General features: G+C 38.2%; 1 protein-coding gene across 1 annotated transcript; it reads left to right on the top strand.

Annotated features, from left to right (window-relative positions):
* The first annotated feature begins 1194 nt into the window (after positions 1-1194).
* Positions 1195-17854, top strand: LOC114529903. The gene is made up of 22 exons (XM_028551472.1): positions 1195-1309; positions 1653-1766; positions 2026-3021; positions 3106-3515; positions 3736-3921; positions 4268-4359; positions 4734-4847; positions 4927-5270; positions 6031-6314; positions 6975-7175; positions 7828-7959; positions 8617-8796; positions 9223-9439; positions 9840-9892; positions 10060-10600; positions 10764-11062; positions 11446-11676; positions 12398-12656; positions 13309-14188; positions 14542-14758; positions 15533-15698; positions 16113-17854. Exons 3-22 carry the CDS (start codon positions 2112-2114, stop codon positions 17852-17854), a joined length of 7458 nt encoding a protein of 2485 aa, XP_028407273.1. The 5' UTR covers positions 1195-1309; positions 1653-1766; positions 2026-2111.
* Positions 17855-18446: the final 592 nt, after the last annotated feature.

Genomic DNA, 18446 nt, shown 5'->3' with positions numbered 1-18446 from the left:
ATTTGTAGTTGATTTCTGAATACCCATGGGACATAAAAGTTCTTTTGCGCGTTGACTGAATCTTCGGCTGTACGAGAATCTATCTTGTAAATAGATTTCTTGCCTGAAATATTTAAGAAACGTATCGTTGAAAACACAGATGAGCAGGCTTAATAAAATGAGATAATTCTCGATTGATTTTATCACGTTTTCATTTCGGAATCCGGCTTGAAAGGTTAATTGCGTTTTTCGGGACACCCTGTATAATTATAGCCTTTTGAAGTTTTGTTTGATGTTTCTACAAGAACCCCTTTCAAAATTTTAACCACATAATAAGTTGTTACCAAGCCAATTATTCACTAGCAAGTTTCGCATGCCTGAATTTGTTCTATTTAACCTTTTAAAAATGAGAATACATATTGATTGAGAAAACTGGCTTCATAGCCAGTTATGAAGCGGCATCCGTGCGTTAATCCTTTATTAAGCAAAAGACAAGAATATACATTTGAAAATCAAATCTTTACATATATCGTGCACTTCTAAAAAGGTAAAGCGCTTCACCCCTCTCTCTCCGTTTCTTCAACTGATCTGCAAAAATTTACATCTCACAGATTTTTACTGGAAACACTGATAAACAAACCGTTGTAACCAACCAAGTATCGCCGGCGATTTTAACTCGATATATACGTATTTATCCAACGACGTGCACGACGCGGTGTGGCTTAAGAGCTGACTTCATTGGTTGCTACGAAGGTAGGTTGGATTTAATCATCCTTATTTTTGAAACTGATTTGTCAGCTGGAGTGGTAAAGTGGTGAGTAAAGTGATAAATTTCCCATGCAAAATATTAAGAATTTTAGTAAGGATTGTTCTGGTGCCTTTAGAATAGAACATATTTCTGCTGTGGAAATTACCATCCCACTAAGTGACGTGAAGACGTCAAAAATAATCGTTTTTTCATCTTGGTAATTTTTTTTGCCCAAGTTCCAAAATTCCAGCCCCCCATTTTGCAAGCAACAAAATAAATAGCTAGTTAGTTTGACGATGACATGCATTTGAAGTCGAAATATCACGAGATTTTAGTATCGAATCTTGTTGTTTAAAATGCCCACTCACTGACAGTAAAAATGGAACAATTTGTTTTTTGAAAAAAACTTTTACTATACAAAGATCTCATTAATTTATTTATTATCCATTGTTTTTTCAGATATCGATACGTGCGAGTCGTCTCCTTGCCAAAATAATTCCACCTGTCAAGATTCCTTCGACTTCTATAATATTTTCAAATGTATCTGCACTCCAGGTTACACTGGAGAGCAGTGCGAGACAGGTAAGAAAAAAAATACTCGTGTACATTTTCATGGTGACATGACATCAAATAAGTCAACTACCTTGTAGGTACACCACGTAAGTATTTAATACTGCAAAGCTTTCGGTCCGTTAACCCGGGCCTTCACCAGAGCACAGTTAAGCCTGGGTTAAAAGACCGAAAGCTTTGCAGTATTAAATACTTACGTGGTGTACCTACAAGCTAATTGACTTCTTTGATGTCACCATGCAAACGTACGTATAAACATGTAACGTATAGGTAAGAACTTGTTTTGTATTAGGTATCAACTATGCATGAATTAATAAGATACATATGCTTTCACAGCAATTTTTTCTTTCTACAGAAATTGACGAGTGCCTCTATTATCCCTGTCTGCACAATGGAACATGTCATGATTTTGTAAACTTTTACAATTGCTCCTGCACACGTGACTATAATGGTACTAATTGTGAACACGGTAAGGCTTATTCGATTATCTTTACACGTCTAAGAATAGTTCTATTTTGATCGAAAATCTAGTCTAAAACGTTAAAAATCCGCTTTTGAACAATATGAATGTCAAGTGATAACAGCTTGACCAACTGACTGATAATAGGTTTATTACAAAGAAGGCCCAGATTATAGTTTGATCTGATTAGTTTTTCCCATGTTTTTGTATGCTCAATTTTTCCACATAAATAATGTGCATGGATGAATCTGTTTCCTTCACTTTGTAGAAATCATCCATCCAATTACAAATCTATCTTTGTTGCCTTCGCTGTCTGTTCATAAATTTGGGGAAAGCATTCTCGTCAAATGGGAAATGGATGAAGGTACTCGTGTGTCGGTGATGGTGCACTACAATGGTGTCCCATGTTGCAATGTCACCCAATTGATGCACGTAGGGAGCCAGTGTGTTTGCCTGGTGTCGGACCCAAACCTCTTCGACCCCGATGGGCTGGTAGACATAGAGATTCATGCCTCAAACCCAGTTTCCAACGAAATTCGCTCCGTCGCGGTGGAAGTACGAAAACTGATCGAAAATCCTACGATATCGATGCTCACGAGCTACTCGGCATTTGGATCTGGGGTCGAAGGTCGTGGTAGCCTACAAAACGTGTTTCCAGCGGAATATCCTGTAAAAATTAGCGCGCAGTATCAATATGGACCGGCTAAAAATACTACTTGGATTTTTGACTGTAGTATTTCCGGTATAACATTAGAATCGCAGTTGAACGTTGATAAAACGTTTCCAAATGATAAGAGCCAATTGTGTGACGTAAAACTCACATTAAAGAACAGCTTTAGTGAAGTGTCAACAAATAGATCGATAGTCTTGAAAGAAAGTGTCATTCTTAATAGTTTGACCAACGACGGTCCTGTGAAACTAAACAAAACCATGACGTTTACAATTTCGTTGCAAAAACTAGGTTGGGATACTTGTATGTGGGTTGACTTAGGCGACAACAGTTCCCTTCTCGTGTACGGGGAAGCCTCTTGTGAAACTAAAATCGATGTCTCTCAAGTCAATCCAAATATAATGGAAGAACCACGATTGAAGTTCTTTCCTAAAAATTCGAACACCCAACAGATTGTCATCACCCATGTTTATCCTCGTTTTGGTTCCTATGACGTCAGGTTGAACGCGTCAAATGATGTTTCCATGGCAACAGAGAGTTTAGTCGCAGTCGTACTTGCCTTAGAATGTCGCAACCCTAATGTTACAATTACAGGTATAACCTTATCTACATTTGCGCATTATTTTCATTTACGTGCAGCTATAAAGCTGAAAATGTTCTGTTACTTTTTTCTTGCAGGATTACTTCCAAACAACTCCAATTTACTGAACGCTGTCCAGGTCTATCGATCGTCCATAGTCATGCTTTCAACCGAAAAACAAATAGACTGTGAAATCACTCAGGACACGAAAGTAATTTGGACAGTTCGCAAATTCGACGACAATGTCAAAGCGTTAAGCACTATTCCCGGGCTATCCCTTGCCAATTTGCGGAAATCAGTTTTTCAGGCGGATATCGCTGCTGCCGATTTGTTGTTGCCTTCGCGTAATTTCCAATATGGTTTCTATGAGATCAGCGTCCGGTTGGAGATGGAAGGTCTGCCTGATGTGTTTGGAAGTAGTTCGTTTTATATCGAAGTTGTCCAGACACCTTGGCTTGAAGCTGGCGTAACAAGCGGTTCGTTCTATACCGTTCCTTATGGATTCATGGTTAGTACTTCTTAATGAACAGTCGATTACTAGAAAAATACTGCTTTACTTACAAAATTTGTAGCAATAATATTTATAGTCAGATACTTTCAACTCCCCAACTATAGCGCATATTGTGTACTAATTGTGCACCAACTAGCTTATATTGTACGCAAATAATACATTTTTATATTCTTTTGTTAATTTTGTGTTGAATCTCTTCTATGTTGTTCATTGCCAGGGTTCTCTCAATGCCTCGTCTTCGGTAGATCCAGATTTTCTCGGAACAGATGGAATGAATTTCTCGTGGTACTGCAGAGATGTTGACGACAACGAATTTCTTCTTCCTGAACTGGATAAAGAACCTTTGATTGCGATTCCTGAAATTGATGAGGATGCGGAAGCTGGAGACGAAGTTCATTCCAATGTAATTTGCGTGTGCAAGAGAAAACCTGAGTATTAATTTGACTCGAAAGGGCCTACATTTAAATTGTTTCAGACCTCTTTACAAGGAGGAATTTCGTTTTGAACTAATCAGCAAGTTTGTTTACATTTTCCAGGCTGTCTAGAATGTCTAATTTCTGAGTACTTCATGTAAAATGGTGAATAATATACCTTTTTACCAAAAAAAATCAATCGTGATTCTGACTGAAATATACTAATTGGAGTAAAACGAAATTCGTCCTTGTTGACCTCTTTAAATTCAGACCTTGTACACTAATTAACTGATAACCTTTTTTATCCTTTGTAATTTTCAACAATTTTATTTTTAGCTTGGTGGGTGCTTTGGAACAGGTCGGGGTCAATTGAACACAACTGGAATCTTTGTGGAATTGGATACTAGGGCGATGATAGAAGATAAAACGTAAGTTTTCGATATTAAATTTGTCTCAAATACACAGCCGGATAGGCATAGCAGCTAAGATAGCAATGGTAGAGAAAGAGTTAGTTTCTTATTATTATTGTTCCTTATTATTCCTTTATTCATTTCTTATCTAACTGCTATGTATAGCCCCGTTTTTCCGTGATATACTCTGCGAAAAAAAATCAAATGATATTCAACGAGCCTTTGACAAGTAATTGTTTTTGTATAAAGCGTTATAATTTTTTGACGAGAAAACTAGAGGATCCAAGCGACCTGAGGATTTGATCTTTTTTAAGATAACTTTCAATATTTTTCTACATATAATTTCCTATAAATATTTTCTATAAATGTATCTTTGTTCACTGTGGATGTAGATATACGATTTCTCTCGTGATTTCGACCGACCATCCGGAATTTGGACTTCGACAAGACATCACAAACATTTTCTTTTACGTGGCCAAAGGTCTTCCTCCTGGCATAAAAACAAGGTAATTCCAGTAAAGTAGTGAAAGTTTACTCTTGACTTGCCTGGTTTTGCTTAAATCTGTTTTCAAACTCTCTTCACAGCTGTAAAATGAACTGTAAGTCCAAAATCAACACTGACGAGAAAATTATCCTCGAATCATTTTGTGATGCTCGTTGTTACGGCGAATTAACGTTCCTTTGGTCGCTCTACCTGTACGATGACGTGAACACGCCGGAGCCTTATAACTTAACGGAACTTATTGAAATCCCGAGAGAAGAGTTCAGTAACATGACATCCAACCCCGTTGATGAGCTTGATCTTGCTATCAAACCGAATTCTCTGAAAGAAAACAAGAAATACATCGCAGCATTCCGGGCAATACGACCTAGTGGTGTTGTTGGCGAGCTGAGATACACTTTGCTCATGAATTCGCCTCCGGAAAGAGGTAAGTTCAATTTGATTGGCGATCATTCTAGGATCACTTGCTCGTTATGTTCATTTACAATTAGGAAGTGAAAAGATCATTATGTAAACGACAATTTACTTGTAGGTTCCCTGTAGTTGAAATATTGTATTTAGATTTGAGAGTTCAAAAAAATTTACATTTTACCATTTTAAAACTTGAAGTTAATAAGTTCACGACAAAATCCATCGCAATCATTGTCAATACTCTGGCTTAATTCATGACCCAATTTGGTCGTGAATGTAATCTTTCTGACTTTCTGTGTTTGTTTACTTTCATTAATTAAACCAGAGTAGCGATTATTGCGATGGACCTAAAACTTATTACGCTTTTCAAAAAATGCTGCCTATTATTTGAGCACATTATCGTCCATAATATTACTCGGAAATTTTCAAATCAGATTCGCTTTTCATCTTCAGGAAAAGTTCAATGCATTTTAGTTATTTTTTATCGCCAGGGACCTCCATTTTGTATCAAGCCCGTTTAGCTTAAACGCCGGGTTAAGTTCAAAATAGAAAGCAAGTCTGTCGTTTTATTCAACAAGCAAACTAAATGTTTTCAACCTTATTATAATACAAAGATATTGTTTACAACCACATATTTAGAGCATAGTATTCAAGTTGACTTATTCAAGAGAGTTGTAAGACTAAAAGTGTTATTTATTTTGACTTATCCACCGTTTAAACTAAACGGACTTGATACAACCGGCTTTAGATGGTTGCTCTAACTTTTTTTCTAATAGGAAACTGTTCGATATTCCCTTATTCTGGCATTGCGTTGGAAACGAATTTCACGATCACTTGTCAGGATTGGATAGACCCAGACCCTCCTCTGCTCATTCAATTCGCGTACATTAACAACGGAGCAAGGGTGATATTCGCCTACCAAACAGTCGCTTCTGGCAAGGCAGCAACCGTTGTTGATCGACTACCAGTCGGTGACGTAATGAACGATTTCAACCTCAACATAAGTGTGCTAGTTCTAGATGTCATCGGAAGCAAGTCGGAGTATATTCTTACGGTCCAGGTATATCATTGTCTTTGCTAAAGGTTTGAAGAACACTCTTTGAAGAAATAGTCCTTAACACTCCCCGACCCTTCTTCGATAAGGATGGCCTCTATAATAGCCAATGTGGATATTATGAATTAGATTAGATAGACTGTGTGCCTATGACCGAGAGGTAAAGGGTCTCTTAAAATTTTTGGCTTATTTCGAATGCTTGAGTTTTGTTCACGGTGTAATTTCGGTTCGGGTAAGGTCTACAGAATCGACAATCTCGTGAATTTATTCTCGACAGACTCGGCGGGTTAAGTCGACATGTAAAAACTAAAGATAAACAGTACGAATACATACAAAACTAGAAAACTAGAAAACACAGGATTACACTAAATTACCATATAACAGAAAGATATAGAGTTTGGTATATTATCTCTGTCGCCGAATTAAGTTTGCGGCTTTCTATACGATGGTTTTCTTTCGAGTATATTCGAGTATTTCGAGTATTATCGAGTTAAACGTTTCACGATTTCCACAAGTGTGTTTTTTAACTAACGAGATCGGCTATATATGGTTCATGTTACATGGTTCAATGAACAAGAATTGATTAGGTTAACTAACCATCAGTGCATGTATTACACGTGGATTCATGCAACGTAACACACGGCATTGTTTATTTCTTCACGTCAGGTTCGTCCTCCGCCTGAGATGGCGGATATGGCGGAGTTGGATAAGTTGATGTCGGCATATTACAACAGCCTCGAACAGCTTCTTGACGCCGGATTGAATCAACAAGCAATGAGTTTCAGTGCTTCCTTGGGAATTTTACTGAATTTAGATGGCAACGGTACAGCAGCTGATTCACAACAACAGGGAAAGATTTCTACCCAGGTAAATCTTAATACAGACTCAAAGCTTATGTATACTTAGGGCGCTTCCCATTTACGGGTCAAAATGGTCAGACCGGTCATATTTAAAATTGAAATAGAGTATTTCGTTAATAATATAACGATAAAACTATATTTTTCGTGCTAGGCAGATGTAAATAACGATATACTTGAATGCAGAGTTCTTGAAACACTCTAAAATACCAGTGATCTGTCTGTACCGAAATACAACAGGACCGGTCTGACCGTTTTTTCCGTATAAAGGAAAGCGCCCTTGACGGACGGTAAATCCCACTGAGAGGCGTTGCTGTGCGGAAACTGAAGGGGTCACCCCCCCCTCTTCTAGTTAAATTATGCGCCCCTGTTAAAATTATATTCTTCTTTAAAAAGAACCTTGTTATGTAGCTTCATATACCGTCTATATGCAAGGCGTCTGTAGGTGCTCATGAAATGGTCTTGAAATTTGGGCTTCATTTACACTGGCGGCCTGTCCCCCTGCATGCCCCTTAGGTTTCTGCTGACCCTCCCACGTGTAACCAAAATCTTTTCTACGGCTCTGAATCAACTGGAAATAAATTTGAAACTTGTAAAAATCTTTTGTATTTGTGGTGTATGGTCGTACTAGGAAATGAGAAAACGTTTATTCCTTGTTTCAGATGCGTTTGAAAATCCTGGAACAGCTGGTTGGCGCGAACATCACGGCTGAGGATATTTTATCATTAATGCAACAAAGTATGCTTCTCAATTTGATAACAGAGAAAAAGGACGACTTGTTGCCCGAAGCTTTAGTAAGTAATCTGTTCTTCTTTTTCTCATTGGTTTTCCCACAGGCGTCCATGTAAACAATATACATGATACATAAAGTGACATACATTAAACATTTCTGCTTTCCGATTAATCGTAATACTTGATGAAAAAACATAATCTTGTCTTTGCACTGAGACTAATTTACATTTGTTTCAATCACTGCGCGTTTTATCAAAAATTTCGGACCAAACTCACCGAACCCATTTTGTCAATAATGACGACCATAGACGTCAATCGAACAGGGGCCCCAAGGATCCCTAATTGCGGAGGGGGGGGGAGCAAATATTCATATATTACCGTTGGGTATTAGTAGTTTCTTTTAAAATTGATCGTTATTACGGGATGCTAACATGAATATATGAATATTTCCTCCCTCTCATCACTTAACGATTTTTCACGCCCACCGCAATCGAACGTTAATTGTGGGGCGGGCAATATATGAAATATATTCTGTTATGCCAGGCTGATTTCTATTGAAAGTGAAATTGTTTTGAAAAGAAATTAGCCACGTAAAGCAGAATATTTTAATATGGTCCCCCTCAATTAACGGTCGATTTACGCCAATGATGACGACGTTGTCAAGTATGTAGTTCTCAAATACAGGTCTTTCAAAATTGCTCCAAATCTCTATCTTCAAGGACTCTTCCATTACGCTCTGCAGCTCACTTACACAAAGTTTAAAGGAACTATCGAATGGCGGTGCAGGATTCAAAGATACTAAAAATGCTGCCAGTACAATTGTCGGAACGTTAGGTCAAGTTATTTCAAAATCGTCCGAAAACGCAAAAAATCTATCTTCTGGCGATCTAAAACAATCGGTAAGTGACTCAATTCAGGCAGTCTGGTGCGTAATTGCATAATTTTGTGTTAATGCATTATTCTGATACATTCATGTTTACAAATATACCACTTTGAAGCAACTTTTTTGCAAATTTAAAATTTTAAAGGTCAAAGTAAAGTCGTTCAAAGATTCACCTGTTTCAAGATTCGCTCATTTAAAAAACATTCCAAAATTATTCAAACCTCTAATTTGTAATTCAGTATTTAAGACCTTTAACCGCTTGTCGACTTTACTATATGAAGGAATTGGTTTTAAGATTTATAAAAAATCGTATTCTGTTTGTGTCCTTATCTTGAAGTTCGCTCTTCGACATCCTTTTCTCCTGGAAAGAAATTCGTTATATAGTAATAAGTTACTTTTGACAGTTCGTCACATTTCCCATTTTTGCTGCTCTACTTTTCAGTCAGGGCAGGTGAAAAGGTCAATGGCGCTTCTCAACACAGTTCAAGATGTTCTCCTTGGCAAGCTTGTGACCAGCGAAGGTCCCTTGACGTTGGAAACACCATCGTTGTCCATTCAAGTTGAGAAAATAAAGATAAAAAGTATTAGTGGTCACAAAAGCACTTTGGGAAAATGCGGCTTCACTCCTCCTTCGCCACAAGGCCTTGGTTTTGAGGAAGGTAATTTAAAGGTCGAAAGACAGCCAGGAAAATTTTTTGTCGATCAGAAAATGGAGGACCGAAAGCTCTGAATATAACAAATGCACGTTGTGTTTTTTGCAAATCTCATATTTGTTTACTGCCTAAAATATATTCAAGGATATTCTGCTCAAAAAAAGTAAAAGTACGAAGCTTGGTTGCGAAATGTGAAAGAATAAGGGAAATATTGTGTGGCAAAGCTTGCACGTTTTGTATACGTTTTTATAACCCGTGGAAATTTTTACCACGTTTCTTAGACATGACTTGGGTATAGTGTAATTGACCATTATCTCGCCACAAAGAAATAGGCGAATAAAGGTGTAGCGTGGTGAAGGTTGAAAGGAAAACAAATGCCTTAATCATTTCAAATGGTTCCATTTAGTTACTCGGGATCCAAACAACACAATTCTTCAAATGCAACCTCTTTCGATCAAGGTAAGAACAGATTGCGGTTATATTCGCTTTCAGAACAGCAGCTTTTCCGACCGGGATCCGTAAATTTGCTGAAATTGCTGCATAAGGCAACTTTGAAGTCTGAGTTTCTAACTCATCCAATACTAAAAAACTGGTAGTGCATTGATCTTCGTTGATTTTCATTTCAGATGGGTGTGTTGAAAGACAATTTATTCACCTGGGACACAACAAGTGAAAACATGGCTTCAAACGTTGTCGACATTGTCCTTGAATCAAATTTGAACATGTCCACGTCAAATTTCACTGAAGAGGCTTTCATTAAGGTGGCTCGTGATCCATCGAAATTTCCTCCAGTCGATGCGTTCTATTTGAAACCGGGCGAAGAAAATCACACGAGCGGAACCAAGGAGTTCCTGAAGTACCATTGTTTGACACGAAAAAGCAATTTTACATCGATAAACTTTGATCTACAGCCTGAAGATATCGGGATCAAGTTGGTTGTTTACATGAAAAAAGGTGGCAGACCTAATGTGGGAAACGATGAATATGACAAAGCCTTTGAGCTTCCAGATTTGTCCAGCTGTAAAATAAGCCATAACAGTGAACAGAATTCAAATCGTTCGCTAGACGAAGACTTGGTCTATGTCGTTCCATCAAATTGTTCTCGAAACCCTTACACCTTGTTTGTGTCGAATACGGGCTTAAATGGGACGGGTGAATATTGTTTTGGTAAGTTTTTTGATTTGGTAAGCTTTTAGCCCCAAGAATTTATTCTTTTTGTATCTTTTTGTAAAGTTCAAGTTTATATATTTTTTCTATATTACTCATAGCCGTTAACCTTTGAAGTCCATTGCTAAGGCACTTATTCCGTTCATTCTCATTCCGTTTATAGCCATCCAATACTTAAGTAATTTAAACAAGACAGATGACAAAATGGCGTCTCGTAGACGTCGTTCAGTTTCGTGCGAAGTTGGCGCGAAAAGAGTCCGTCGGTCATGTGTTATTATCCCTACACCTCCCCCTAAAACAACCAATGCCCCTCCTATTGAAATCTTGGTAGCGGACAATCTTGGCTTTGATGGAAAATTCTTTTTCCCCAACCAAACTCCAAACTACAATCTCACGATGTTTGAATCGAGTTGTATGCATTGGAATGTGGTAAATGAGTCTTGGACAGGTGAAGGATGCAGGGTGGGTGCTTATACCAGAATAGTTTTCTTCAAATTACACCCAGCTAGGGTATTTAATATTTTACCTTTAGTATAGGAAGAAAGCTACAAGATTTAAAAAAAAAAAACTAAGTTGAATTGTCCCAACCGTGCATGAGTTATTAATATTCTTGTATGTTTGCATGGTGACAGTCGATAAGTAATTTAGCATGTAGGTACACCACGTAAGTATTTAATGCTGCAAAGCTTTCGGTCTCAGTGCAATTGCACTGATGAGGGTCCGGGTTAACGGACCGAAAGTTTTGCATACTTACATGGTGTATCTACAACCTAAATTACTCATGCATGAGTTACCTTGAAAACATCGACAATGTAGCAGGTATTTTTTACTTTCATTGTAAACAGGTAGCCTTGGGCACGAACAAGGAGCAAATCAATTGTTATTGTAATCATTTGACATCGTTTGGAAGTGACCTTCTCGTTGCGCCAAACCCAATCGATTTCGATTCAGCTTTTAAAAACTTTGGCAGTCTTGCTGAAAATGTTGCAGTGCTGGCTCTGATATCAACTATCCTTGGCATTTACATCGTTGGTGTTGTCTGGGCAAGACGAGCAGATAAAAGAGATTTGTTAATGGTAAACTTTCTTTTGTGATTGTCAATACTGAAAATAAGATCGAGGAAAAAATAGTTAGTTTGCCATGCTTCGTTTCGTCTCGTGTTGGGCTTTAAGTTTTTTCTGCTTTGTTTCCTCTTCCTGTTCTGCGTTGTGTTATTTTGTTTCATGGTGTTTTTTCTTTCTGATTTCGCTTTCATTTATTCATTCATTCTATTTCTCTTCATTTTGTGTTGGCTGTGTTGTTTTTTGTTGTTTGGTTTCTCGTTTCCTTTTATTTCGTGTTAACTGTTGTGCTGTCTATTTTCTTTTTTGGGATTTTTTTGCTGTGTTGGTTTTTTTTGTCTTCTCGCTTTTATGATGTTTACTTTTATTTCGTTTTAATTGTGTTGCGAATGTCTTGTCTTACAATATGTACACTGTGTTGTTTTATGTAACCTGAATTATTTTGTCCTGTCTTTTATCCTCTTGTGTTGTTTTTCTTTTTTTTCTTTAACTATGTCTTCTCTTCCCTTGTTTTCTCTTTTAGTGTTATTTTGTGTTGGTTGTGTTGTTGTTTTTGTATTGCCTCGTCTTTTACTTTTTTGTGTTGTTTTTCTATACTTTCTGTTGGCAGTGTTCTTTTTTCGTTTTATCTTCTCCTCTTTCTTCTCTTATGCTGTATTTCCTTCCATTGTGTGTAATCATTACTTAATCTTTTTTTCTCTGCCTGATTTTTTGACGTCATCTTACTACTTCTAAGGTTGGTCCAACTATCCTCTCCAAACCTAAAGGATCCTATCGTTACCTCATCACCACCTACACCGGCAGCAGACAGGGAGCAGGAACTACAGCTAGAGTCGTATTTACGATGAGTGGAGAGAAAGGTGAAACTGAACCTGTCAGGTTGAGAGACCGTCATAGACCTTTCTTCGAACGTGGCCAAGAAAACGCCTTTGTTGTTTCATACCCAAAGGGAGTTGGTGAACTTATCCGTCTCAAAATTTGGCACGACAACAGTGGTGAGAAAGAATTTATACCTAAGAGCATTATAATTTATTCCGACGCAATTTGGACTTGACATTCATGTCGTTGACAAACCTGTAAAAATATTCTTATATGTTTGCATGGTGACATCATGGATAATTAAATTATTTTATAATTTAATTCATTTAATTATCCGTGGTGACATCAACCGCAAAGCTTTCGGTTCGTTAACCCAGGCCTTCATCAGTGCAATTACCTGACTACACATCTACGCGTCACTTAAATATCACGTTAGTCGTGATTTGTTAGCTCGCGTCATTAATTATAACAAATCAAAAAATAATAAAATATATAGCTAACAAATCACGACTAACGTGATATTTAAGTGACGTGTAGATGTGTAGTCAGGTAATTGCACTGATGAAGGCCCGGGTTAACGGACCGAAAGCTTTGCAGTATTAAATACTTAAGTGGTGGACCTACAAGCTAATTTACTTAAACCTGTAAAAACCCATCAAAAATATATTTGAAGACGTGTCCTCTCAAATTCCTAAGATTTTGAAAACCTCATTTGCTTCATTTTTAAAGTACTAGTACTCTTTTTCGATCTAAAGATGCCAATTTTACATTTATTTCTTCGGTTTTCCGTTCATTAATTATTTTTGAGCATGAGAAATTTTTATTCAGGCTCATCACCGTCGTGGTATCTTAGTCGCGTGCTGGTTAAAGATCTTCAGACGGGGGAAACATGGCCGTTGTTTTGTGAAAATTGGTTGGCAGTTGAGTCGAATGACGGCGAAGTATGTCGGGTACTTCATGTCGCTAGCGAGGAAGAGACCGTCAACTTCGGACATTTGTTTTCAACGCGTGCGATCAAAGGTCTGGCTGATGGCCATATATGGTTCTCGATTGTCTCCAGGCCTCCGACCAGCAACTTCACGCGCGTCCAACGTCTGTCGTGCGCTCTTTGCCTGCTGTGTTGCACGATGATTACGAGCGCCATGTTTTACAACATGGGAGGCCAGGGTCCGAGTCCGTTTGCTGTTCATCTCGGATCGTTGGTCATTGACTTAAAACCGTTCGTGATTGGTCTACAGAGCAGTATAATAATAGTCCCTGTAAATGTGTTGATCGTGCAAATATTTCGCAATCTTCGACCAAAGGAAGCGGGGAAATCCGAAAACAAAAACGATGCAGTTCAAAATGGTGAAGAAGAAGAAGACAAAGAAAAAGGACAGGCGTCAAAGGGAAGACTTCCTCACTGGTTCATTTATATTGCTTATGCGATTTGCTACTTGGCTTCCAGTGCTTCTATTTTCTTCACCTTGCTCTACAGCATCCAGTGGGGAAAGGAAACGTCGACGGAATGGGTAATCGCAATGGTAACATCATTTTTACAATCTGTACTTCTTCTACAACCAATCAAAGTTGTTGTTCTGGCCATTGTGTTTGCATTGATCATCCGCAAACCTACAGATACTGAAGAAGAACAAACTCCGATACCTTTGTCGGAAAATCGATCAACAGAGATCATTCCTACAAAGAAAAAGATAAACAAATTTTACAGGTGACAGATCTCTCGATTAAACAGTTTTGTTGTTGTTTTTCCCAATTTTTCGTTGCTATTATTGATTGTTTTATTGTTCACTTGCGTCGCTACATTTGCTGTATTTTATTTTAGTTTTTACCTTTGTCTCTTTCAATTGTTGTTAACATATTATTGCTCCTACTATTTTCCTTTTTTTTCGTGTTGTGTTGTTATGTTTTGTTGTCTTGCTTGGGTTGTGTTGTCTTATTTTCCGTTTTTCTTTTTTGTTGCCTTTGCTGCGTTTGTTTCTTGGTTTTAAGACCACCTGCTGTCGTTACTCGTTTCTTTTTCCTGATGTGAAATAATTCTTTTTTTACTATTTTCACTTTCAGCCCTCCAGATCCAGAGAAACTACAAAAAGCAAGAAGAAAACGTCTGAAAGAAATTAAAATGGATGCTGCTTTAACAGAAATTTTCGCTTTCTTTGTTTTTCTCATTCTGCTGATGGATGTCGCTCAATATCACAGGAATCCCAACACATTTTTGCTGACAAAGACAATGTTTGAAACATTTGAAGAAGTCGATGCTTACGGAATTGATTTATCTTCGGTCAGTTCTGCTTTTTGTTTGACCACTTACTGCTTTTATTTAACTCATCTCATCTAACTATAACTTATTCTTTCCTCTCGTTCCTTTATCTCTTCTCACTATATGTACATATCATCTATAAATTCCTTATTTTTTCTACAATGTGTACCACCCCACATCTTCTGATCCTTTCACTTTATAATAGCTCTGAAGAACTCAACCTTACTTTATTTATTTTTCTTGCAATGTCTACTACCTTCTGATTTCTTTATCCCATAGTATCCTTGAACAGCTCTCCTTCATCTCTTCTTATTACGTGACCATATCATCTCAACCTTGCTTCCCTCATCTTCTCTACAATGTCTACCACCTCACATCTTCTTCTAATCTTTTCATTTCATAATATCTCTGACTAGTTATTTTTCATTTCTTCTTATTACGTGTCCATATCATCTCAACCTTGCTTCCCTCATCTTTTCTGCAATGTCTACCACCTCACATCTTCTTCTGATCTCTTCATTTCATAATATCTGTGACCAACTCTCCTTCATCTCTTCTTATTACGTGTCCATATCATCTCATCCTTGCTTCCCTCATCTTTTCTGCAATGTCTACCACCTCACATCTTCTTCTGATCTCTTTATTCATAATATCTCTGACCAGTTCTCCTTCATGTCTTCGTATTATATTCCTATATAGCCTCAAATTTGCCTTTTCCTTCTCTTCCGTCATATCAAATCATCTTTTAAACGCTCAAAATCTCTAGTAATATTTTCTTTAACCTCTGACTTCCAGATCTCAGACGTCGATTCGCTATGGATGTGGTCACGTGAGACACTGATCCCAGGTCTTTACTCGAGTGATGGGCAAAGTAAGGATAAAAGTAAGAAAGGATGGTTGGCGAATATGGAAGTCTATCTGGTGGGAGTGCCACGCATTAGACTTTTGCGTGTTAAGAAAGGTGAGGAATCAAACTATGGAGAATAGGTATCCAGATTTATCAGACATTTTCGATAGTCAATATTATCGAACAATACATTCAGTCATTGCTAAAAGCGAAATGCATAAAAACGTACTTATTAGTTGTACGGATGAGAACAGTTGGGGAAAGACAAAGTGTTTATTTGCCTTTACACTGCAGGCCCGCGGAGCAGGGGGACCAGGACCTCCACTTTTTTCATAGACAAACAATTACTATTTTATGTATGTATCGGGTAAAGTTTTTGCGTGCGCGTTAAATTTGGTAAATTGGCAGAAATTGCATGAGTTGAAGTTGTAATTACAGCACTGCACTGTACAGAGACTGACTTGACTTCATGACCCATGTGTATTGTTTTGACTTCATGCGTCTTAAAAATCACATTGTTTATTCTAGACTCATGCACAGTACCAAATCTTCTCGAGGACATCATTCCTCATTGTTATGGCGGATATTCGATGTTGAACCAAGATGAAGGAGACTACGGGGTCGGCTGGCTTCCGTTGCCCAACACTGCTTCGAGAAAACGCCGCGATATACTGCCGGGTACACAGACAGAGCGGGAGTGGTTTGATCATTTAAACAATGGCGCAGATGAAAAGTCTCGGAAGAAGAGAGCAATTGATCCCATCCAAGGAGGGACAAGCGGTAAAAAACGTCGTAAAAAGCATCGTCTCTTGTCAAGCCAGAATCCTAAAACGTATCGAATCATGGACAAAGCTCTGTTATCTGGCGGCAGAATTCTCTCGTGTCTCGAGAGATGGCGTCATCAAACGATGTCGGAACTTCGTGGATTTCCGTACTGGGGTACGATCAGTATGTACAGCGGCGGGGGTTACGCGGCGAATCTTGGTTACGATCAAGAGACTGCTTATACAGTTGTTGCTGACTTGCATTCGAATGGTTGGTTGAATGCTCAAACACGCGCTATCTTTGTCGAATTCACCGTGTACAACGCAAACACGAACCTCTTTGGGATGTTGTCCATCTTCATCGAATTTCCACCTTCGTCTGGAGCGGTAACGAAAGTCCAATACGAATCAGCAAGATTTTACTTGCAGCTCACAGGCGGACAAACGTTAGCCCACGTTCTGGTCATATTCTTCATGATATACTTCCTCTATCGAGAAGTAAAAGTTCTTCGTAAACAGCGCTGGGCTTACTTCAAAGGTTTCTGGAATTGGATTGAAGTTATTCTCATTCTCAGCGAGTTCTTGCTGATCGTTCTCTTCTTGGCGCGTTTGTACGAGGTTGACAGAAATCTTCTTCAGCTAAGAGAGAATCCAAACGATTACGTCGGTTTCCAATATGCAGGAAACGTTGATGCTCTGATGACGTACGTCATTGGCGTCCTGGTATTCTTCTACATTTTACGTTTCCTGCGTTTGTTGAGATTCAACAAGAACTTCCTTGTGATTGGAAAGACTTTGTCTCGAATCAGCGCACCAATCTTGAACTTCTGCATCCCATTCGTATTTGGCTTCCTCGCGTTCGCCCTTTTTGCTTTCTCCGTTTTTAGCTCTGAACTTGAGGATTACAGTTCCTTCTCGAGAACACTGGTCACGCAACTAAGCATGACTTTGGGAGATTTTGATTTCGAGGCTTTGTTTATGGTCGACCCGGTCCTAGCGACACTTTATTTCTTTTCCTTTATCGGATTAAACGTGATGGTGCTCATGAACATGTTCATAGCAATCATCAACGACTCCTATGCTGAAATTCAAGAGGAAACCAGCGAAATTGAGAACGAGTTGGAGATACTGGAACACGTGAACGAGAAATATATAAAAGGTGTCTACCGACAGCTACGCCGTGTCAAAGTTTCGCCTCAAAATGGATCAAAGAAGAAACGAAAGCGTAAAACGAAGGTTGAATCTGTGGAACCCGACGAGCCATACATAGCTGAGCTTAAGTCGCGTGAAGAAAGATTGTCGGAGTTAGTTGAAACAGCAGATTTAGGACTTGAACAAGATGAGGCTATTCATATTCAATTTTGTGATGTTCCTGACGAAAAGAAGGATGTTTATTTCCGAGTTTTGTGCTTGATGGAACTCATTGATGGTGAAGTTGAATCAGATGAAGAAGAATGGGGAAGCACTAGCGATGAGAGCAACACAGAGTCTATGAACTCCGACTAGATTATTGTTGTCTTTGAATGGGTAATAAAACTATAACAGAATGAGGCAATAGGCGATCACAGAGCAAACAAAGGCAAATAAATTGCTGTCTTGAAACACGAAAGTTAACTTTTTGGAGTATACAAATAACACCAAGATGGCGTCGCCTAAAACAGATTATGACAAAGTCTTCTTTGAGAAATTAGACGGCAATATGGCTATAATAAGTAAAAACTCTAATTCTGATATTAATATAACGTTTATTAATATCTTAAACGACACTCAACTAAAGGCCCTGTTACACGGTGCAATTTTTCTTGCAACTTGCAATGCAATTCTACTTTTAAGAGATGTAAATTAGCGAAGAGTTCTCAAAATGTAGGTGTAAGAAACGCGATGGAGTACATATCTCAAAAGAAGAATTGCATTGCAAGTTATCTCTAGTTTTTAATCATATTGTTTAGTTTGTAATCTAAGTTGAAATTTTTTTCAATGATCTATTAATTTCATATGGACGAAATAAAAACCGAAACAGTTTCATTTTGGTTATTACTTTCTTACTGAGATAGAATTCCAAAGTTCGGCATCCAGAGGCAGGTCCATCGAAAACGCT

The sequence above is a fragment of the Dendronephthya gigantea genome, unplaced genomic scaffold (assembly GCF_004324835.1).
Source record: "Dendronephthya gigantea isolate DGI-Jeju-01 unplaced genomic scaffold, DenGig_1.0 000058F, whole genome shotgun sequence".
Classification (NCBI taxonomy): Eukaryota; Metazoa; Cnidaria; class Anthozoa; order Malacalcyonacea; family Nephtheidae; genus Dendronephthya; species Dendronephthya gigantea.
Note: the sequence above shows the minus strand (reverse complement) of the source record. Positions and strands in the feature narration are given on the sequence as shown.

Coding starts and splice junctions, on each gene's coding strand:
- LOC114529903 (XM_028551472.1), top strand. CDS start 2,112: ATGGATGAAGGTACTCGTGTGTCGGTGATGGTGCACTACAATGGTGTC. Junction 4,848..4,926: donor CCTCCTGGCATAAAAACAAG/GTAATTCCAGTA, acceptor CTCTCTTCACAG/CTGTAAAATGAACTGTAAGT. Junction 14,759..15,532: donor ACGGAATTGATTTATCTTCG/GTCAGTTCTGCT, acceptor TCTGACTTCCAG/ATCTCAGACGTCGATTCGCT.